We start from the raw sequence: 22,883 nt of genomic DNA on the forward strand, positions 1-22,883 counted from the left end.
TCCAGCACCACTGACTTCCCTCTGCATAGCTGTTAGTTCAGTGGAAATTGGGCTCTCATCTGTCATCCCCCCCTTTGGTTTTGTACAGGTCCTTCTGCAAGGTCAGAAAATGCACATCAGTTGCTTTCTTGTGGGGATTGTGTTTCACAGTACCTGCAGCTGAAGGTGAAAAAGAGCTCATGGAACTTAATTGAAATACCAGTGGTCACACACCCGTCTAAAGGGAATGTGATTTCTGGCCTGTTTAAGTCATGCTGGTTTTGTTCTCATTAGTTGATTGCCCACCAAACACTCTGTCCCTGTGCTCCAGCACAGTGCAAGTTAACTTTCCATAAGTCAACTCCACTTCTTTCTTTCCAAGTGAGGACAGGACAGCTCTGAGTTCCCTGCTTTCTAGTTGCTCCAAACATACTGTCAGTAACTCTCTGCCCCTGATCCTTGAACTGCAAGCCCAAGCACTGGGGATGAGTTTTTTTACAGATCCCTTAAACTAATTGTATAGCTTTCCCTCAAACTCTGTGCACAGCAATGGTTTGCCTCACTATGCACTAATGCAGATGACTTTTAAATCAAATTTAGAATGTGCAGCAACTGTGAATATAGGCTGGTATACCTAGTGCTTATTTTCTCGCTTCCTAGGTTTAATTAGCTACAACGTGTAATATGAAAGATAAGAAGAAGCCTCCATGCCTTGGGATTCCTGCTGTAGTTCCACATGTAGTTCTGCATTCAGAGGTCAGAATTCATGCACAGTGATAAAGAACTGGGAGTAATTTGTGTTACACGTTGCATGTCCACGCTACATATTAGTATTTTAACGTTAGCCTCCTCTATTTCTGCTATAAAACTTAAGCAAAAAAACCTCAGATTATTTAAGTTTTATAGCACAAATAAAGTGTAGGCTCTTAGGGCTCAGAGGCTTTCAGAGAGAGGCAGGAAGCTACAAAGCAGAGCTTTCCTTAGCTGTGCAAGTCATTCTTAAGGATTTTGTCTCAAGACAGTTCTTCAGCAGGCTTTTATTTTAGAAGTGTACGTGCTCTGTGTGAGCAACAAAATCTCTTCAAGAAGCACTGAATTTTTAGATGTAGGTCAAATACCAGAAAATCAAAGTAAGTACCTTTGGACTGCCAAGGCAGATGTCTAAAAAAACCCTTCTTGTGCAATTAGACTGCAGGAAAACAAACAAACAGACAAACATGCCAGATACGATTCTTCAACAAATGAAGCATACTTGCTGAAATTCCAAATGCAGCTTGTTTTGGGGCAGAGAATCATGTTCTAAAATAGAACATTTTCACTGCTTGTGACCAAGGCACAATGGCAGTGCTCTCTACTTCAGAGATAACCAAAGTATTCCTGTACTAGCAGAATGTGTAAACATGTATGAGATGGGAACACGAGGAACTCAAGGAGGCCTGACGGGAAGCACAACTCATGTTGTCATCACTGGAATACTGATTAGAAGGGAGATGGATTTCCACAGTTAAGTCTAGATGTACTCAAGTGGCACAAACAAATGCTGAAGGAGCAGCAACTTGATCTCGCAAGCAGAAGCAGCCTAGGTTCTTCATAAAGCATGTGAGAGCTGGGCAGGCAGCTTGCTGCAGGCTTCTCCAGCAGAAGTGCTGGAGCTCAGGTTTGAGTCACAGTTATCAGGAGGTAGCAGGGATCAGGAGTTTGCCAGGGGTGAGCAACTCTGTTTACTGCTGAAGACAGTTTGGTGAGTGACCCTGCGAGGCACAGGCCCATTTGTAGCTGTAGCTAGGTGTAGCAGAGGCACTGGAGTAATTTGTAGCACGCTCATAAATAATGCAGTGAGAAATGCATTAATTAAAATCAGATAATCCCTAGTGAAATTAATTCTGCTGTTGTGCAGAACAATAGGTCTACCCAGACAGACGTATTAACAGAACTGCATCTTCCTGACAGCTTCCTAATTAAGAGATTGATGCCAAGATCAAAGGGTTTAATTTGCACATGGTACTTCCTCTCACATTTCCCCTGCAGACAAATCAAAGCAGCCTCATCATTCCCACATCACCCAGTCCTACATGCCAAGCATAATATTATGTTAAACTAGTTCTTTTTATGCCATTTGTGGGGGGATTGGATATAACAGTTTCCAGGTTAAACAGTTCATTTGGAAGCTCTCCTGTCTATAGTAACCGCCTTCTTGTAAGCAGATTTGTAGCTTTAAGTCACTGATGTCTGTTAACTCTGAAGGGCACACTGCGGAGAACAAAGCAAACTAAAGAAATACATACCAGAAGAGGATTTTTCAAGTGCATCCCTTGATTGTCTTGAGCATTCTGTCCTTCGGGGAAAGGCTTATTTCATTCCAGGCAGTTCATGATGCTGGACTGAGGCAAACTGGTGAGGCACTTGGATCTGTGTCATTACACACCTCCACACTCGCCAAGTGTGTGCTGCTTACTCTGCTTGCTAGAAGACAGGTCACTCTCCTGCACTGTGCAATCCCATTATGGTCTGAGTGTCACTCCATCCTTCCTTTTGGGATGCAGCCAAGAAGGTATTAAAGGAATACGTTACAGGTCAGTGAGTGCCAAGTTCTGGCTCACCAAGGACAAAGACAAGCACATGCAAGCTTGCATGCTAGAGCACACACACACACGTTGGCTGCAGACCTGCTGTCAAAACTGACGTCGAGTTATTCACTGTTATGGAGATAAGGAGGTTGCTTGATACAGCGGTGCATGTGGGGATGTCACAGCACCATGCTTGTGGTTAGCTTTCCTTTCTGAGAGATGGGAAATTCATCACACTTAGGAAGGAAAGCCTGCTCACTTTCAACAAATGCAGAAATTATTTATTTTCTCATCACTGCAGCCTCTTTGCAGCTGGAATTTGGGACAATGGCTTGACATCATTGCAGAACATGACATATTCATAAATATCTAATTTTCAGGGTTGGTTACCCTCGTACTCTGATCCTGCTTTACCTGGTGTGCTTCCATGTTTCCTAGGCACTTTGGTACCATTTCCTAGCACATCAGTGCACATTCAATCTCTTTTTTTTTGTTAATTTCTATTTATGTTTCTCCTCCTTATTTTCTATTATTTTACATTTTATTTCCTACTTTAGTGCTTTGTCTGCAGAGACATTCACTGATTGTATTGTTATGAGTTGGATTAAAGTCATCATACCGCCTTCTATTTAATTTCTTTATGGAAGTCAGATCAGTGAAACAGTAGGAGCCTCCCATCAGACACAGGCACATATGCCTCCTCCTAGAAAAGATCTCAGTGAAACCACACAGAGCAAAGAGCTAAAAGCAGTAAGAGTCACATCAGAGAAGGAAAAAAAGGCATAATACAATCAAGAACACAGTTCTGAGGAGAGTTAAAAGACCTTTGAGACTATGTGGAAAAAAGCGGTGAGGAAGAGACCTTCTCTTTATGCTTCATGTACACAGATTTTCAGGGGGAAAAAAAAAGGGAGAAGGATTTTTGCATTTTTGCTAATATAGGATTGCATCAAAGAAATATTTGACTCCACTGCTAATTTCTCCTTCTAAGTGAAACAGAAGATTCTGCCTCTTTGAGCAGTGCCTTAGGTCAGACAGTTTAGCTGTATTTAGCATGGTAGAATGAACTTCATGCATTGTATTGTCTTTGCTGTTGGGGTGTATGTGTTAAGACAGGCTTAACTTCTCTGCCATCCACTCTGAAGTGCTTCTAGCACAGAAGAAATGATGACTCATTTACACGTCAGACCAGAGATCTCAGCTTATTGAACTGTAATGTCCCTGAACAAGAAAGGAATGTCAGATTATAAAAATCACTGTTATTAGAAATATCTCAAATTACACAGTTTTGTCACACTCTGAGAGAATGAAGATATTTGGCACAGAACGAGAAAAGAAGATGAGCACCACATGGATTTATTAGGCTTTCCATTTTAAAACGCTTTATTGATGACAGAAGTCATAGCTTGTAATCCTCAAACTCTGGCATGCCAAATAACTGAATTATGCACCTGCTCTGAGTACAAAGGCCACAAAAACAGAACCCAGCAATTCCTGATGGATCTATCTGCCCGTTTACTCTGGAAGCCGGCAATTCAGAGGCATTCGAGGCGAACTTCCAGTTGATGCTGAAGGCTAAATGTGGAGGCATCACCCATGCATGAACTGTGTTGGACCACAGCTTCAGATGGGGCGGTCAGACCTAACTCCATCGAGACAACCACTTCTTGTTCCTACTGCTGGCCTGCTTCCTTGGGGGCTTCCTCCTCCTGCCATCTCAAAGAGATTCACGTTGCTTCTTGCTATCTTCATTTGCAGGGAGCAAACAGATTCATCCATTTCCTAGGTGGTACATTCTTTATTACTGAAGGCAACGGATGAAGCTGGGGGGCTCCCAGCACGTATGTGATGGGCAGAAGGGACACCCGGGGTTCCCAGTCCATTCTGGGTGTGTAGGCAGTCATCTAACATTTTGGATCCCTATTTTCAGGCTCTTGGAAGCTCTCACACTGCTCATACATGGAATCACCGTTATTAAAATAATCATTTCACATTTCTTTACAGTTCTCATTGATGCAAGGGCTCAGTTTATTATTATTATTTTCCTCACAGGCTTCTTCAGTTTCCTCTCAACTTGAGTCACTGAATTACAACAGGTCCCAGAAGAACACACCAACAAGAAGTTCCTTTTCCTGTCCTGTAGCCAAGGGATTGCTTGGGGCGTGATCTGCCCTGCCCACTGGCAGGGGGATCCCCAGGCTGCATAAAGCAGCGAATAATCATCCATTGCCAGTTTGCCACCATAGAAATCAGTGTTCAGTTCCCACCGGCTCCAACGGCACATCCGAATCCCCCGCCGCTCCCTCAGCGCCCGCTCCCGCCCGCCCCAACGTCTGCAGCGCTCCCTGGCGGCACTCCCGAACTATCGCGAGAGCTACGGGGCCGGGGCGCGAGGAGAAAGGGGCGGGTGCTACTCGCGCGTGCGCGACCGGCGGCTGTTCTGAGGGGAGGCGCCATTTTGGGCCTGTGCAGCCGGGCGGCGGCGGCGGCGGCGGCGGCGGCGGTCGTAGGCGGCGGGTCTCAGCGCTGAGCGCCGCGCTGAGGGCTTCGCCCCGCCGCCAGCCCCCGGGTCTCGCGGGGCCGGCGGCCTGCCATGGAGAGCGAGTACTACAGCGGGGGCCAGTCAGGTAGCGGCGCGGGACAGACGCTAGGGCCCGGAGGGAGGGACGGAGGGACGGACGGACGAGGGGGTTGTGTCTCCCTGTGCCCCAAGCAGTCTGTGCGGGCTGTGTCCCTACGTGACCTCACGGCTGTGCCCCGGCCCGGCTGTTGGGCCCCCCGGAGCCTTCAGTTCCCGGTACGCGTTGGGAAATGTCACCGGGTTTTCCCTTGTTTTTCCCGTGGGCAGATGATGGTGGAGCTACTCCGGTGCAAGATGAAAGAGATTCGGGATCTGACGTTGAAGATGAAGGAAACGAGCAGCATTCTGGATCTGAGAATGGAAGTGTAGGGCACCGTTCAGAGGTACTGTTAGTGCTTCGTGTAGATGGCTCTGGTGTTAACTGACTTTCGATTTAAAGATGTATCGCATCCTTAATTGAGTCTTCAGTGTTTATTCATTTGGTCTGGAGGTCTCTGTGTGGCAAAACTTTACTTGCAGAAACGCATATCTTGTCTCATCTCAACTCTTGGTTGTTGGGTCTTCGGTTGTAACAGCGGTCACTGTTTGCACTAGAAAAAGTGTAACGTGCACTCAGTTGCAAGAAGATAAACTTCCTGGATTTTAAATTCTGTGCAGTGGGTTGAAGGCTTTGGAATTTTGCTTTAAATTTGACATAGTAATGTAAAACCATGCGTCATGGAGGTATAGATTTCCTTACCAAAGAATAAATGCTTTCTCATCTTCCATCTTTGCTTTTGGACGTGAGCCTTGCCTCTGGAGTCTGTTCTGTGGTACGCTTTTCACTTTGTCATTCACAAAGGAATAACTCTCCCTGTGTGGAAAGATGGGTCTTCTTCTGAACAGCTCTGTGCTTTGAAAACTTGGCCCCTTGAAAAAAGGTGCTGGTGTTGTGATACAGGGCTGTGTTTGGAGGAGAGGTGCTATTACTCATGGTTTGACTCCTGGGGTTTAAAAAAAGTTCTGATAAAAAAGTATCTCCTGTGTCTGGGATGATTCTGGGGTTAATCTTGAGGAATTTCTGGTGTCTTGAGATGATAGAATGACATCAGGTTTTCCTTGGCCTTGATGGGAGGATTTTGGACTGGAAAATCCCAACTTCTGCCATCAGAGTTCTGCTATGGAGAGCTCTTCAAAATTAAAATCAGAGCCATTTTACTCTGCTTTGCAAATTGTGTTGCGTGTTGCATGAAGATCAGAACTGACTTTGACATCCCTTGGGCTTGGTATCCACTTTAAAAAATTGCTTAAAATGCATGGTATGGTGTTTTTTAACAGATTGGTGTTTCAGAAGCTCAACTCTGCTGTGGGGTAACTTGCAATCCTCATTTACTGAATTTGTGCTTTCATCAGAGTTAGGATGCGAAGGTTTGGTGTGAGTGCAAAAGGAAAGCGCTCACTTTTTTGAATTTGAGTGCAAAGCACATTTGGATTTGTTTCTAGAGATGCTGATATTTGCAGTGAAAGATACTGGACTGCAGGGGATTTGCTGTCAGTCAGCATCTGCCATTGAGACAGTTGGGGTTTCCGTGTGGGAAAGAAATATAATTTTATGCGTGACAGAAACAATTGTCTTTAATAGGAATTTTGTACTTCTGTTTTAATGGGGAGAAATCATAACGAGAGCATGGAGAGCCGTGATGCTGCTACAGTTATACTAATCTTTATCTTCAGTGTTTGCAAACTGGATCAGTTGTTCTTCTGTGCTCCTGTTGAGTTTTAATTTTGTTTACCGTTATCAAGTAATTGAAAATCTGCCCTAAAGAAACAAAGGTTTGACCATTTACATCTTCAGTGTGACCTGTTGTTGCTGCTTGGTTCTCTGCATGTTCCTCCAGCATTGTAAGGGCTTTATTCTGTGATAGCTGTGAATCTTCCTCTGTAGGCAAATTAAAAAGTCCACTTAAAAACAAACAAATGAGAAAAACCCTCTTTATCTGGGAGTAAATGTGAACCCCCAGGCCTTAATGCTTGGCTTGATTTGTCTGAAATCATAAAAAAAAATGATTTAGGTGTTTTCTTTTAGTCTTCCGTTCCTAGTCATTTAATGCTTTCCTATGTCAAACTCCAAATGCAGCTTGGCTGACAGTGTGGAGCCGCTGTCTCTGAAAGAGGAGTAGCTTTCAGTAATCTATTGTTCTATTTATCCTAAATTTTCTCTCATTATTTTTTTCATCTTTAGGAGTTTGTGGGAGGAATGACATTCAAAGGTAATGATACCTTTGAGACAGCCCAATCAGTTAAGTCGATTTAATTCCTATTTCATCTCAAATTCAGAGCTCAGATACAAAGAACTGAAGTTTTAAAATTTCCAACTTTTTTTACAGGTTCTTAACTTTAAAGAAAAGGGGGATCCTGAGGAATTACTTAAGTAGGTCTCAGGTATGTGGGTTTTTCTTTTCCACAGTTCTTTTCTGGCTTTCCTTCCCCCAGCCCCACTTTATCTATAAATGCTCTCTTTGATGTCCTTACCGATTCTGTTTCGGTCAAATGGAGTCAGATGGCACGCAGTTTTAGTACAGTAATGAATATTAAATCACGTTTACAGTGTTTGTACGAGTCAGATTCACATGGAAATCTTCAGTGATTTAGATCGTACGCTCTAAGCAAGTTGCTGCTGTCTTCATGATTGAAGTTATGGTTTGACTGTGACTCTTAACAAACACACAAGTATCTTTCACTGAAAGCGAGCTTCCTGAACTGCCTACGATGGTTTTGTGTGCCTTAGTTTTATCAACTGCCGTTCATGAGATTGTAGGGGATGGGTCACTTTTGTTCATCTTAATGAATTATCAAAGTAGTAAGTCATAAAAGTGGCTGCATGTTGATCCAAAAACCTACTTTCACGATGAAATTTTCATGTAGAAGGATAACACTGTAAATTTGATTTTGGTGTATTCTGTATTTTATACTGTACTAAAGCCTCACGTTACGGAATTGTCAGTTAAAAATATTAAGGACATCTCAATTTAAAAGTTTATAGATAAAGAGGAGGAAGAAAAGAAAGCAAAGGAATTAGAGAAAAGTGTGGTAGCACTTACCTGAGACCTACTCGTTTCTGAGGACTTCTATTCTTTTAGTCCAGTAATTGGACAAATAAAAAAAATAAACACAGAAGACTCTGAATGACATCATGGATTTATTGGAACATATCTTTTTAGTGATTAATTGTTTTTTAAGGAAGGCGGGGGAGGTGCGTCAGGGAGGTAGAGGAGAGGCCAGCACTCTCCTATGATGTTTATCATCTCGTTATGAAGTTGCTCTTGCTTTTTGCATGGAGTACATTCCCAAGCATTCAAGGATGTATGAATTGTGTTTGGCTGACCTCGCGCCGATGGCTGTGGACAGGGTCTGCTCGTTGTCTCGGTTCTGAGCGAGTCAGCTCTCTCAGCTGTGCTGTAGAAGATGCTCAGTCCACTGTGAGGCAGTGCTGAGATGAGGCAGTACCTGTCACATCCCTGCAGGGCTTCCCTGGGCTGACATAACGGTGCTCTTTGGATTGGCTTTGGTTGTTTTCCTGATTCAGGGTCAGAGCAGGGGATGCCCGTGCCCAACCTCTGTAGGGTTGCATGTATTACCTGCTGCTTCCCAAGCTGTCTCTTAATCTGTTCTGCTGTAGGTGACAGTATCACAGAGGAGTTCAGAAGCTGTAATTATCGCTGAGGTTTGTGGTGCAGAGCACCGTGTAGTCACAGTGGGAGCTAATTAAGGTGCATGGATGCTCTCCTTCCCCAAGCACCTTCCTTCTCAAGTGTGACCGCCTGGTTGCAGTAACAGATGAGAGATTCAGTGTGTTGTGAAGTGCTGTAGTAACACTGCTCTGTAATTGGAGTCAAGTGTTTTGTGTAGGAAGTGCTTTGTAGCTTAGTCATATATTCTGAATAGGTGGCTGTATAGCCTGCAGCCACGCTTTTGCTCTTAGAAATATCGAGTGATAAAGAGTCACTGTGGATTCAAGTTGCTTTTTCAGTTCTGTTTAACGTTTACTAAAGACTTCTTAGTCTTACAGCACGGAAGGAGACAAGCCTGATAGCTTAAGCAGTTCTGTTTCTCTTGTGTTCTGTGGTGATGTTTAACAACATGCTTAATTATAGCTGTCATAATTGTTAGTACCTGTTCAATATCAGACATCTGAAATCAGGAGAAAACAGGCAAAGCACATCAACTTAAATGTACAGCTGCATTTCAGTGCCTCTCAATGATCCAATCTGTAATGCTGTTTCAAGCAGCTCAAGCTTTCTTTTATCTTAATACAGTGAGAGAAAATACATCATATTCATGTTCTTAGTTTCAAGCTTGGCAGGAGAGGGCAATCAAATTAATATTTTGAAGAACAGAAAATAAAATCCTATAACAAACAGCAATTTGGGTGCATCTTCCTCTGTTGTGTGCCCTCAAATCTGTAGATATTTAATCTTTTTATTTAAAACTCCTGACTTAGTTTTTTTAACTGAAACACCATTCCTGTCTGTGAGGAGGGATGAGAACTGCAGAACAGTACCAGCAGTGTGATTGAGAAGGCTGCCAGGGAGGAAAGTGCTCGCGTTATAGTATTAAGGAAGGTGGAAATAGGGAAGTTGTATTCGAAGTGCTGGTTGTAAATTTATGTGGTCTGACTTCTTTTTTCCCCATTGTATGGTAACATTCTTTTACTTATATTTCAGTCATGTTGAATTTACAGTTGTATCAAGTGCTAGCCAAGGGAATAAATGTATAAGATCCAACATTTTAAGAGTTATTGTACTGAACAGTTTGTATAAATCTGCTGGGAGTAATCCCTAAAAGTGATCAAAGTTTTGCTTTATTTAAAATTCCTTCTTATCCATATGTTATGAAGATAATAACTGTTGTAACTGTAGGATGGATGGACCTGCGTTATTGCGTATGGCTCTGAGTGTGGGGGAAGAATGTGGGAAAAGAAAATAGAAAATGTGTTCTTCCAATGAAAGGACATCGGTAACAAGATGTGGAAGCTTTAGGACAGAGACGTGTAATTATCTCCACAAACGGAGTGTTTCTTGGAATACGGATGCTAATGGAAGGAGTCTGCAGCCGAGAAGGCAGAGTCACCCTAGAAAGTCTCTCTGTGAAGCAGAGAAGCACGTAGTAAAGCGGTTCCTTTCCAGTGTCCTTTCTGGCTGAAAGTGGCTGTGGTGACAGTGACCATGTAGGCAAGCTGAATCAAGAAGCGGGAGTTCAACAGAGGCTGTTTTCTTGGGCAAATGCAGAACTTGGATCTTGTGAAGCTGAAACAACATTCTGTTGTCTGCACTGATGGAGGCAGGTGTCTTGTGATAGATTTTCCCAAAATGGCTGTTGTTGCTGGGTAGAAGACATAAAAGATTGTGTTCTACTACGGGTTTAAGGTCAGTCTATTTACAAATAGATACTGAGTAGGCATGGGGGCTGTGAGCTTAAGAGACAGAAGTGATGGGGCTGTTCTTACATCGTTATTTATCGAGACACAGAGCTTGTCAATAATACCCTAACTGGTCTGACTAAAGCTTTATGTATTTTTTAATGGGATCTTGGTGTGTTTTTAAATGTTGAAAGAGCACAAGCTCTCTTGAGCTTCATTCAGAAAACAGTGCATCTGCAGTTTCAGTAAAATGTATTTCATACAAAAGAGTTTATTTGGCATCTTAAGAAAATGACCAGAATGGGAGGTCGATTATTTTGAGGGGAGTTGGGTTAATCCACTTTGAACTCTGGACTCTCTAAATGGAAGCCTTGAAGTACTCTCCCTTGAGGGAGATGGACCTTTCTTGGACGTCTTAATTTGAGGGCTCTTTTTCTAATACTATTTCCAAAATAGATTTGAGTAGCAGGATGGACACAGTTCCATTGATCTCTGAAGATTTTCCTTGATCTGTGGTATTTGATAGTTTTTTGACAAAATTTGTCTAGCAATTCTTTCTATAGAGAAAGTATTTGAGTCTGTAGTAGGTTGGGCAATCAAAGGGGAGGAAGGACAAGCAAGGAACGCTTTTTGTTCCTTGGTTTTTTGCTTTGTTGTCTGAGATCTTGTTTGTTTTTTTCCAGAACGAACACAGCGATGGAGAAGATGATGGGCAAATGGGAGAGCCTCATATGACAGACTCTGAGAATGAAGATGCACCGAGGCAAAAAGACAGTGACTCAGATAACGAGGAGCCTCCAAATCACAATGCCAGCGATTCAGACAACGAAGCAGCTCAGGGAGGGAAAGACAGCGACTCCGATACCGAGGACCGTCCAAACCAACACTTAAGTGACTCTGAAAACGAAGATGCCTTAAATCATCAAGCGAGTGACTCTGAAAATGGAGAACCTCCCAGGAATCACAGTAGTGACTTTGAAAATGAGGAGTCGCAGAAGCAGCCGGCCAGCGATTCAGAGAATGAGGAGCTCCAGAAGCAGCCGGCCAGCGACTCGGAGAGCGAGGAGCTCCACAAACAGCTGGGCAGCGACTCGGAGAGCGAGGGCATTGCCAGGCACAAACCAGAAATAGAGTCTGATGATAGCGATGGGGAGGACAGGAAGGAGGAGGCGCAGAACGATTCTCACCGTTCAGATAACGAACAAGCGAGGGAAGGATTTCAGGGTTCTGACAGTGAAGAAGAAGGTCCTCAGAGACGAAAAATATCGGACAGTGATGATGATGATGAGAAAGAGGAGGAGAAGACGGTGAAGAGGAAAACAGCCATCCTCTCTGACAGTGAGGATGAGAATGAGAAAGCACGTAAGAAACTTGAATGTGAAAATAATGTGATCTGACCAGCAGTAGTGATGTAATTAATATCTAAGATAAATGTGAAACTGCAAAGTAGGTTTGTTCTTAGAGCACTGCTTTTGGGGAGGGGGTTGTTCTACGTGCATTTCTGTGTGAATATCCAGTGCTTCGGAGTGATAAGTAGGTTTAACAGAAGAATATTCTGCATCTATGATCTTGCTTTATACTGGAATCTGTTGTCACGTTGATTGTTTCTGTTACAGTTATTCCTTGATTTGCTGTTATTTCTCTGGTCATATTTTTCCCTCTGTTTTGTCTTAAATATACTAGGAGTGAGAGTTTTGAAAGTGAAAGTTCATATGGACAGATGTGCTTTATGGAGTTTTATTCAGTTACTGACTGGATAAAACAAATTTCAGAATGAACGTGTTTTCTTCTTCAAAAGAGCAGTTGTTTCAGTGTAGGAATGAACGCTAATTGGCTTCCCTGCTGTTCACATTGAATTTGAGAGAGAACAGCTGTGGGAGCACACTGTTGTCACTTTGCTTACCAGCGGAAGTGACAGGCAGGCAGTAATGCTTCTTTCCATTGGCAGCTGCAAAAAAAGTACGAATCCTTTCTGATGTTGAAGAATCAGATAGTGATGCTGCTTCAGAGAAATCTGACAAAAGGAAGAAAAATATGGTATCAGATAGTGAAGAAGAGGAAGAAAGAAAAGAGGATACTGGGAAGAAAAAGGAAGAGAAAGATCTGTTTGGCAGTGACAGTGAATCTGGAAATGAACAAGAGTAAGTGCTTCTGGGAATATGAATTCCTTCAGGGTTGCAGGGAGTGACACTGATGGTGAATAGGAAGATGGAAAAGTACCAGCCAGAATCTACCTTTATGGGTATTGCCAGGAGGGTCAGTGTGGCAAAATGAAAGGGGTGGATCTGCACCCAGTCACATTAGAAATGTCACGGAAAATGTGTTCTCACTGCTGCTGTGTAAACAGATCAAAGTTTCTGTTATCTTCCCAGGAACCTGATCGCAGATATATTTGGAGAGTCTGGTGATGAAGAAGAAGAGGAATTTACAGTAAGTGTTATTGTGGAGGTTTGGTATTTAGTTGACGGTATAATCTTTGTGGGAAGCTCTTCCCAGAATGCCTGTTGGAGGATACTCTGTCTCAGGAGGGAAGTCTTTTTATCTCCTGGACTTTCTGAGGCAGACCGAGTTGAATAATTTTCACCACTCTGCTATTGAGAGTCAGTGGTGTGAAAGCTGTAGGTGAAAATCTTAATCTTTTGTTCCTCTTCCAGATAAGTCTGAAGAGGGTTTAGAGGAAGCCTTGAGAATGTAAAAGTCAGGCACCTGAGTTGATGCTCAGTCTTAATATGTAAATATGTATAAATATAATAAATATAAAAAAAATAAATATGTATGTTAATATTGTACTGACTTGCACTGTCTTTATTGTCAGGGCTTTAACCAGGAAGACTTGGAAGAAGAGAAGGGTGATGCAGAGATGAAGGAGACAGCAGATGAGTCTGACTCTGATGATAACGTTAAAAGAGGGAAGCAGTAAGTTGATGTGTTACATACTTTGTTAATAAACACAAGATTTTTGCAGAAGAGCCTCTCCATAAACCAGCTTGACTTCATGCAGCAGACAGGCAAGGGAAGGGCAGTGTCTCAACATAAAGCACACATTCTCACTGACTGTGACATAGAGTTCTCTCTGCCTGTTTCTGCTGTCTCTTCAGTTTGGTCACTTGGCAATCCATAGCAGATAACTGGAGCAGCAGCACAGGTGGAGCATTTTGGAGTTCCCATCAAAACTTACAATAGCTGCTGAGGCAAGCATCCTCCTGTACTTGTAGCAGTTCAGTGCTAGGCTGCTTGTAGTAGCATTGGAGTCACAGTTCTTTCCTCACTGGGGATAAGGTGTGATTTGACCTCACCTTCTCTCTTCTGTCCTTGTCTCCTCTAGTAGTGTCAGAGGAATGCATTGCAGGTACAGGAAAGCTAAATCTTGGACAGCATCAGTGGCAGCTTTAGCACTTGTACCCTGATGTCTGTAGCTGCTTCAGTGAGGTCTTACAGACTTCTGAGCACAGCTCAGAACCACTGAAGCTCTTTGATTTCCCTGTTAGTGTACTGAAGACATCTAATATCTTCCAGGGACATTGAGACAGAATTCTAGTAGAGTTCTGCAACACCTTCAGAAAGGTGATGCTAGAGAAATATAAAATTATTTTCAACAAGGACAGGGAGTTAAACTCTCTTCTATGAGCAGACTCTCCTTGCATTTCAGTATGGACTTCATGTCAGATTTTGACATGATGCTGCAACGAAAGAAGAGTATGAGTGGCAAGCGTCGACGAAACCGTGATGGTGGGACTTTCATTAGTGATGCAGATGATGTGGTCAGTGCTATGATTGTGAAGATGAATGAAGCTGCAGAGGTGAGTTTTCTGTGTTCCAGGGACGCTTAAAATTAATTTCTATTTTGCGTTCAGTGAAAGAGGTGTGTTTGTCTGGTACTCAGAAGTATAACATAATCTGTGTGCTGTGCGTATCTGAACAGTTGATGAGAATTTTGCTGGTCTGAATTCAATATTATCTTTCTGTTGAAACTTAGGTAAATTGTTTTAAAGATTATGGTTAGTAAATGTGTTAACACTTTCATAATTGGAGATCAGTTGCCCTATAAAAAGAGATGAACACGTGTTTTATAAAATGTATGTACATCAGATACTGAGAAAGGAACTATATTTCATTATACAGTTACTAGCATGTAGAACTTAATTATTTGTTCTGCAGAAGAAACCTTTTCTAAAGTGCTTGAATGACAGTAATGTGTTAAATTGGTAGAAACATAGAATTAGGGGAAATTTTGGTTTGGCAGGCTTCCTCTTTCAGAGACTTGTGTTGAATATGTTGGTTGTGTGTAAGGTCTGCAGGATCTTGTCTTTTGTCTTTGGAATATTGTTGGAGTAGCAATCAAGTTAACTGTCAGGTGGAACTTACTAAAAGCAACTGGGGACAATTTTAGAAAGAAAAATCTTTCTTAATGTGTTTTGGGGAGGGAGGGAAGATTGAGATGGTGGATTGGGAGGCGGCTGTGACTCCTGGTCTTGGACCAGATGATGGGCATTCAGAGCCAGGCTGGATGTGGCTCTGGGCAGCCTGGGCTGCTGGTTGGCGACCCTGCACACAGCAGGGCGTTGGAACGAGATGAGCACTGTGCTCCTTTGCAACCCGGGCCATTCTGTGGAGAAATGTTCTAAAAGAAGCAGTGACGTGTTGGAGAGAAGAACGGAGCTCCAGTTGAGTTGTTTGTTGTGAGCCTGTCAGGCTGTTGTGGGGCAGAGGAGTGGGAGGTATTGCAGAATCCTATTACATGTGACTCACTTGTAATAAAAAAAACCCTCTGTGTAGGAAGAGCCTTCAATGAATTGAGTGTGAGTGGAAAGCTATTAATGCATCAGGACACAGAGCTGATGGTCATTATGGTCTTTTGATATTCGATCTCAAGTGCTGAATAGATACTGAAATAATGACCTTGGAGCACAGACACCTTACTAAGTGCAGCTGACACTGATGCACAACTGTGTACTTTCATGTTAGTTACACCATGCTTTATCCTAAACCTCTGCATTATACAGTTGTATTCATTGAATGCATGTGTTTTCACTTCTTACTGTTTGGTTAGTTGGTTTTTATTGTTCAGATGTGAGTTTACTGTCAGAGTTTCTAGGTAAGCTGCACATACCTTGCATGGAGGACCCTGCAGAGCTCCAGTTTATTGCAATAGACCTGAATCATGAAGTAGAAAAGCATGTAATTCTTGGGGAATCTCCTAATGTGATACTTTAATGAAATGTTGATTAAGGAGGGGATTTTGTTTGCTTATTTATTTGAGAAATCATCATATAAGATGTGTTTTGGAGCTGTAGGAAGGAGTGGCACAGGGTCACTCACATAAAGTGAGTCACAGGGTCACATGGCACAAAAAGTCAGTGTCATTCTGCCAAAGGTGCACTTCTCCAGTTATCCACTCACCCTTTTCCTGTAAATGCTGTAATGGATGAGAATTGCTGATTCCTTCTTTTATCATCTTGTAATTCCTCTACTCTCTGCAGGAGGATCGGCAGCTGAACACACAAAAGAAACCCGCGCTGAAGAAATTGACTTTGCTGCCAACTGTAGTTATGCATCTTAAAAAGTGAGTCTGTCTTGGAGCTGCTTATTGTCTTGGGGAGCAAGTGGATTTCATAGGGTGACATTCCAGTTTAATGAATATGCAGGGAAACGTTTTGGGTAATTGCTGGAGATAGGTGCCCTCAGAACTAAAATTACACCTAGTTTTACCTGTTAAATATACTGTTGCACTTGGAGGAGCTTTATGTCTCCAGATCCAGATGTGTTGCATGACTGTGGATTCTCTGTTCTTTAAACTTCCTAGGCAGGACCTCAAAGAAACATTCATCGATAGTGGTGTAATGTCTGCTATCAAGGAGTGGCTTTCTCCTCTCCCAGACCGAAGTCTGCCAGCACTGAAGATACGAGAGGAGCTTCTGAAGATCCTGCAAGAGGTTTTAAACTGCCTTCTAACTGTATTTCATCCGTGGGCTTTCAGTTGTGCTTTGGGGAAATACATAGTGCTGACTGCTGTGACACTGCTGGTGGGCCGTGTGCTGAAGTGCAGGAGGAAGCAACCACAAATTAGATGTTTGGTTTAAATGTGCATCATTTTAAGTGTTCCTTATGTTGTAGGTATGCTGTCTAACTGAACAAAATGCGGGTAGGGAATTGCAGACACTGAATTGTTAGGAAGATTTTGCTTGTGATAGCAATAAAGCAGAAAGCTGTGTTAAGTAGCAGGCCAGGAGATATTTCACAGAGCCTCTCACAAACAGCACATGTCGAATTCCCTGCTCTCTACCAGGGAGTTCCCATGCTCTGGCATTTCTAGATTCTGGAATCTGGACCTTAGTCACTTATCTTCCGTCATTGCAGTGGTTCATGTGTTGTGATGGTTCACTTTAGGTTGGCTGTGTTCATAAGTAGAGTATGGCATAGCCTTGACAGAGAGCTAGAAGTTAGATTTGCCTTGCAGCATCACTACTTGGCTGTGAGTGTTCAGAAATATTTGTCCTTGTGTAAGGAACTGCACAAGTTCTGACCCAGTTAAGTTGTACTGGAATGCATTTGCCATGTGAACTTGAATCCTTACAAAATGCTTGTTTAGGAAGACAGTAGCTTTGGGTAATATAAGCACAAGAGCATTTGGAATAAACAACAGAATTTTGTTTTCTACAAAACTCAGTGGCACCATTAATGTTCAGACAGAATTTGTTGCCTTTTTCTGACTTCTGCTTTCTCTTGTAGCTGCCAAGCGTGAGTCAGGAGACCCTGAAGCACAGTGGAATTGGACGAGCTGTGATGTACCTTTACAAGCACCCCAAAGAGTCAAGACCTAACAAGGATATGGCAGGGAAGCTGATCAGTATGTAAACCTTTTATCTTGCTTCAGTGAGGTCTCTCTGATAATTTAATTTCTATCAGTCTTTCTTTTGCATGTTGTTACAGTCTATAGTAGAAGTCACTGCAGTGTGAGATTTCTCCTTGGTCTCATGGCTTTGTTTGCAGGGCTCTAAATGAACGCTGTTAGGTTCCCATCTGCATGCACTTTTCCCTGTTTCTGTCTGTTTTGCTTTAAAATTAGAGGATAGCTTTTTATTTTGCCCAAATTCTTCCTTGGCAAGTTGGCTGCGTCTCCTACAGGTTACTGAGGATGGAAGGTGCTGTTAGAGAACAGCCCTTTCTCTGAAGTTCAGTGAGATCTTGGATGGCTGTCTAAAAATCCACTACTTAAACAGCTGTAATGTCGTGTGGTGTGTTCCATCTTGAATGACTACAAGCTGATCTAAAACCTTTTTTCTGCTCTTCTGCATACATTTTTCTTATTTCTAAAGTAACACTCACTGTGCCATGCAGGAGGTTCTGACACGGAGTGTTCCTAGAGCTGAGAGCGTCCCAAAAAAAACCCAAACAAACAATGCACTGAACAGTGAGCAGAAAGAGACTTCATGAGTGAAACCTCTTTCTTTCTGTCTGCAACTCTGGGATTTCTCTGAAATACAAAGAGTTCATAGATCAGCTGCTCAGCTGGAGAAAAGTATATATGAACCTCGAAAGGAATGGTGTGTAGATAATAAACACTGATGATAAGTAAGTTTAACTTACCTATTTATTTACTAGATGAATGGTCTCGTCCCATCTTTGGGCTTACCTCAAACTACAAAGGCATGACAAGAGAAGAGAGAGAACAGAGAGATTTGGAACAGATGCCTCAGCGGAGGAGGTTAAGCAGGTAGGAATAGCAGGCAGAAATGTGAATGCGTTATTTCTCTTTCTAGGGCTTCCCATAAAGAAAAACTGTGTGCAGGTATTGGGGTAAATTGAAGAACAGTTATTGCTGACCTCAGTTTTTTTTTCTCTTACTGTACTTGATTGTCCTTTGAAGTTACTATGTTTCTCTGTGTATGAATACTTAATAAAGATGGATTTTTCTTGCAGTTCTGGTGGTCAGACTCCCCGCAGGGATCTGGAGAAAGTATTAACAGGAGAGGAAAAGTGAGTTGAAGTATTCTTATTGATTTTTATTTGAACTAGAAAAAGGTATTTCTAAAGAACTAACAGTACACGTTCATTTTGAGGCTTTGAAATCAATGATAATACTCTGTTTCAGAATTACCTGTATCTGAATCAGTCATAGCTTTTTCTGTTAGAGGCTGCTGTTACCTAACAGAACTTTCCTTTCTTCAGAGCTCTTAGGCCTGGAGACCCAGGTTTCTGTGCCCGTGCGAGGGTGCCGATGCCCTCCAACAAGGACTACGTGGTCAGGCCAAAGTGGAACGTGGAGATGGAGTCCTCCAGGGTAAGCTGTGGTGTGGGGTGTTGCTGGGGCCTCTCCTAGTGACTCTGTGAGTGAGCTGGGGACTTGTCACCTTCCTGCTGTAGATACTGAACAGCATAGTGATTCTTTTTATGTGCCTCTTCTAATAGGAGTAGACAACAGGTTTGTTTTCAGATAAGCCCATCAAATTCTTTCCGCAGGTAGTGTTGCTTCTCTTACCAGAAAGAGATTTTCACCTTATCTGTTCTAGAGCTTCTCTCTACTGCGAGAGTTTGGTTACAGGCCTCTTATTTTCAGAACGTGTTGAAATAAAGCGGCAGTTCAATAAGTATGCCACTGATATTTTCTATCTCTCCCCCATTTTTTGTTTCATAATCTTCTGATAGTATTTTGGTTTGGGAAAACATCAAGGTTTCGGCAGCCATTAACAGCTTCAGTAGAGGCCTGTGCCTTGTTTAATTTGGTTCTTCCATCTACTTGGTATGGTTTTCATTTAAAGGTAGAGCACGTGGTAGAACCGATGTAAATGGAAGAGGTAATAACTATTGTAATCTTTCTGCTGTTATCTTTCCTTCTTTGCATTAATTGAGATGTTGTTTCTAGCCCGGGACTATTAAGAGAGGTATTAGTCGCTTGGAAAAGCACAAGAGACGGTTTGCTGAACAGAAACGACTCAGCAAAGTGCATCGGGCCATCAAGTTCAGCATTGAAGGCAACAGGATGCCCCTGTAGCCATGACACTGCCTTCCCCAAGTTTGAGAGGTATCCCTCAAGGGAGGTGTGAACAGTGCATGTGCTTCAGCTGTTGGCAGATTGCACACACAGGAAAGGAGTGTGTACACCCCCATTAAACTTGGAAAACTCTCCTTGTACTCTCTGATGTCTGCACTGTGGCCTAAACTGTAATTTGTACAGGAAAAAGTCTGTAGCACGTGACACCTGCCGTGCTTCCTGCACCTGTTACTTCCATGGTACCCAAATGATGAGTATTATGTGAGAATCCCTGTGCTCACAAAGCTCTGCACCTGTGGCTTCTGGTGCTTGGCATACCAGCAAGTCTGGCACTTGAAACTCGTTCTTACTTGAATTCTCCAGGTTTGCCTGGACAGATGCACAGAAATTCTTAGCTCTCAGTTTAGGACTGTGGTGTTTTACTGAGACAAAACAAGATGTTTGTCACACCTCTTTCCCACAGTCATTGACAGAATGAGATTCGGGGGGTGGTTGTCAGAAACAGGACAAGACTCCCCTGCCACGAGCGTGGAGTGGAGGGAGATCAGTCACTGATGTGCATCAACATGAGAATTGTGTGGGCAGTGCTGACTCTGCGTTCAGGTTCTGTGAGCAGAGGTGTTACCAAGGAACAGTGATGTGAGGCAAGCACAAATGATAGATGCTGAGTTTAAACTTCGTATTTATTCATGTAAAACGACGACGAAAAACAAACCTCAAACCTAAAGCATGCATATAGATATCTTCCCTGAAAATCAGTGAACTTCCAGACAGAACTTGACTGAATTCTATGAATAAATAGAGTTCGTTTTAAATGAGTGTTCCGTAGCAGTGGAACCAGAGGCTCAGTTCCCAACAGCTGCTTTGGTCAGATGCTAAGTAGCATGTTCCACATGTTGCTTTTTCCCAAATGTAAAAGGTGTGAAATTTCCATCACTGTTTCTGCTGTCCAGTTAAAGGGGAACTTGCATCTAGGAGGTGGTTGTGGACTGGAATGTCCTTTGTCTTCAGTGGCATTTCTCACCTGTGAAATAATTGCTGTGTTGTGTCTGTTCTTCAGCTGCAGTTAAAACACAGAGATGAAATGCAGCAACTCCTAGAAACTGATCTGATCAGCTTTCCTTAGGCATTTCTTTCACTTCCAACCTCACTCCTTTATTTCCCAATAATCTCCCCACTCTTTTTTAAGCACTGATGAATTAATTTCAAAATAAATCACAGTTTGGAATTGATGCATCAACTCAGTCATGTGTAGCTGCCTCTAAAGCCTTCCCCAGGGAGCCTGTGTGTATGGCACTGTGCAATATATCTGTCACTGCGCTCCAGACAACAGCTATTCCAAACTGTATGTTCTGCCAGCGTGTCAACATCTCGTGTGTCTGTTAACCTCTGCAGTGGGAGAGCTTTCCTCTGTGACGTGTGTGTGATCACTGCCATCTGTGGGCTGGGAGGCTGGGGGAGCTGTGTGTCCACGTGGGGGAGCTGAGGGCAGAGCTGCACGCCCCTCCCCACACCGGGGGCTCCTTCAGGTCCCACTCGCAGGCTTCACCTTGCATGCGTTGCTTTTCTTGAGCCTATGGGACGTCTGCTTTTTTTTCAGTGGTAATTCCTAGTTTTGTTTTTTAAGTTCCAGGGGAGCTCTAAGAAAGGGGTGAGTCGACTGGACAAACAGATGCGGAAATTCACAGATATCAGGAAAAAAAGCAGATCGGCCCATGCGGTGAAAATCAGCATTGAGGGCAATAAGATGCCATTGTGACCCTTCACAGAATACCCTGTGATCTCTGCTGTAAGACAATGCACCCATAGACTCTTGGGAGACCTTAATGTTTTTTTAACAACTCATTTGGGTTTTGTAGTTGATCTTTAAATTGTTGGTTCAGGTTCTGGTATAAGATAATGTCCAAGGACTGTGAATTTGGGGACTTCTTTCTCCTGATTGTATTTAAACTTGCTCTACTGTGTCCTTTGTACAGATCACACATTTGTTGTATTGCAACTCTTTAGACAATAAAACATCTTCTGTTTTTTGGGGGTTGTCTGTTATTTGCTCAGAATGACGTGTACGTGGAGCGTGGAGGAGGGAGAGAGTACGTGAGATGTGAAGAAAAAATGAGCACCTGGTGTGTGGAGAAGCTGATGATTGCGATTTGTTTCTTGTTTTCCATTTCTTATGTGTTCGGTGCTTTTTAAATATTAATCAGTTTTCCTGTCTTTGGAGATCTGCACAACAGAAATACTGACCATCTTCCTCTTGAAGGACTTCTTTTGTCATGAGTGTGTGGTGCAGAGCTCAGGAGAGGACCAGCGGAGGCCAACTACTGAAAACCCAGCAGCTTCCAGCAGGACTGCTCGCAGTAAGTGAGGTGATGCTGTTACTGAGCCAGGATCCATGCTGTGCCCTGAGCACAGCCTCCATTGGTGCCTGCTGCTGGAGATCAGACAGCTGCAGCTGGAGGGCTTTGCTGTGAAGCACACAGTAGCGTTCTACAGTAAACCAGACTTTGGAGTGAAGGTTCTTGAGGCTGCTGAAGTGGCTGGGCACTGTGTGCTGTGCACTTAGATTGCCGGGGTGGAGCTTGGCTTGTTTCAGGTGGGTCTCAGTGTGCACTGACCCAGAAGGCGCTCAGGGTCAGCTGGAGGCAATAACAGAGAAGAGTGTAAGAACATGATGCTTGCACTTGAGATCTGCCTTTGTTAGCCAGGAGGGGATGTGATCTTTAAGCAAACAGTGAAGGATGCTTGCACTGTTGAAGGAATTCCACTTGCATGCATCGTAAGAGCAAGTAAGTAATCCTATTTATGTAACTCAGGTGTGTGTCATTTTATGCCTGCTGTTCCAAAGTTATGTTCTTTTTAATTAAGAATTGACTGACAGACTGGATTCCTTATTGCCATAGTGGCAGGTGAAGCTCTGTGAAAGTCAATGAACTGTATTCACATCCTGGTTCCATTTGGCCCTGCAGGTCTGTGGGTCAGACTGGCTTTCCCAGCCCTCCCCCTGCAACCACCAAGCTTTATTGCAGTTAATGGTACTGCACACATCAGGCACTGGGGGTATTTATCTCAAGAGTTTTGTTAACTACAGGCCCCCCGGTGTCCATGAAGCTGAAGAGAAGAGCTAATGAGTAAGACTTGTTTTTTATGGGAGCCTACTGGTAGATTGTAGGAAAGGTGACAAAGTGAGAATATCTTTGGAGATGGGTGGAAAAGACCACCTGCTAACTGCAGCATACACCTGTGTGTGCTGGTTTGCAGCAAACACTGGGAGAGAGAAATGATGTATAAGAGGGAGTGGGGGGGGTCTCAAGAATTAATAAGTGTACGTTTTTCCTTCAGGAAAAGGGTGTAAAAATTGGCCCTTCA

The 22,883-nt window shown here is 43.1% G+C and overlaps 1 protein-coding gene across 1 annotated transcript; it reads left to right on the forward strand.

Moving 5' to 3' along the window:
- Positions 1–5,139: 5,139 nt before the first annotated feature.
- Positions 5,140–21,276, forward strand: IWS1 (interacts with SUPT6H, CTD assembly factor 1; the record flags this gene model as incomplete). The annotated part of the gene is made up of 14 exons (XM_079539976.1): positions 5,140–5,173; positions 5,395–5,510; positions 11,209–11,887; positions 12,474–12,666; positions 12,898–12,955; positions 13,341–13,441; positions 14,175–14,325; positions 16,006–16,088; positions 16,329–16,458; positions 17,255–17,372; positions 18,128–18,239; positions 18,446–18,502; positions 18,695–18,806; positions 21,145–21,276. 14 exons carry the CDS (start codon positions 5,140–5,142, stop codon positions 21,274–21,276), a joined length of 2,076 nt encoding a protein of 691 aa, XP_079396102.1.
- Between the last annotated feature and the right edge of the window lie 1,607 nt (positions 21,277–22,883).

The sequence above is a fragment of the Tetrao urogallus genome (genome assembly GCF_951394365.1).
Source record: "Tetrao urogallus genome assembly, chromosome: 9".
Classification (NCBI taxonomy): Eukaryota; Metazoa; Chordata; class Aves; order Galliformes; family Phasianidae; genus Tetrao; species Tetrao urogallus.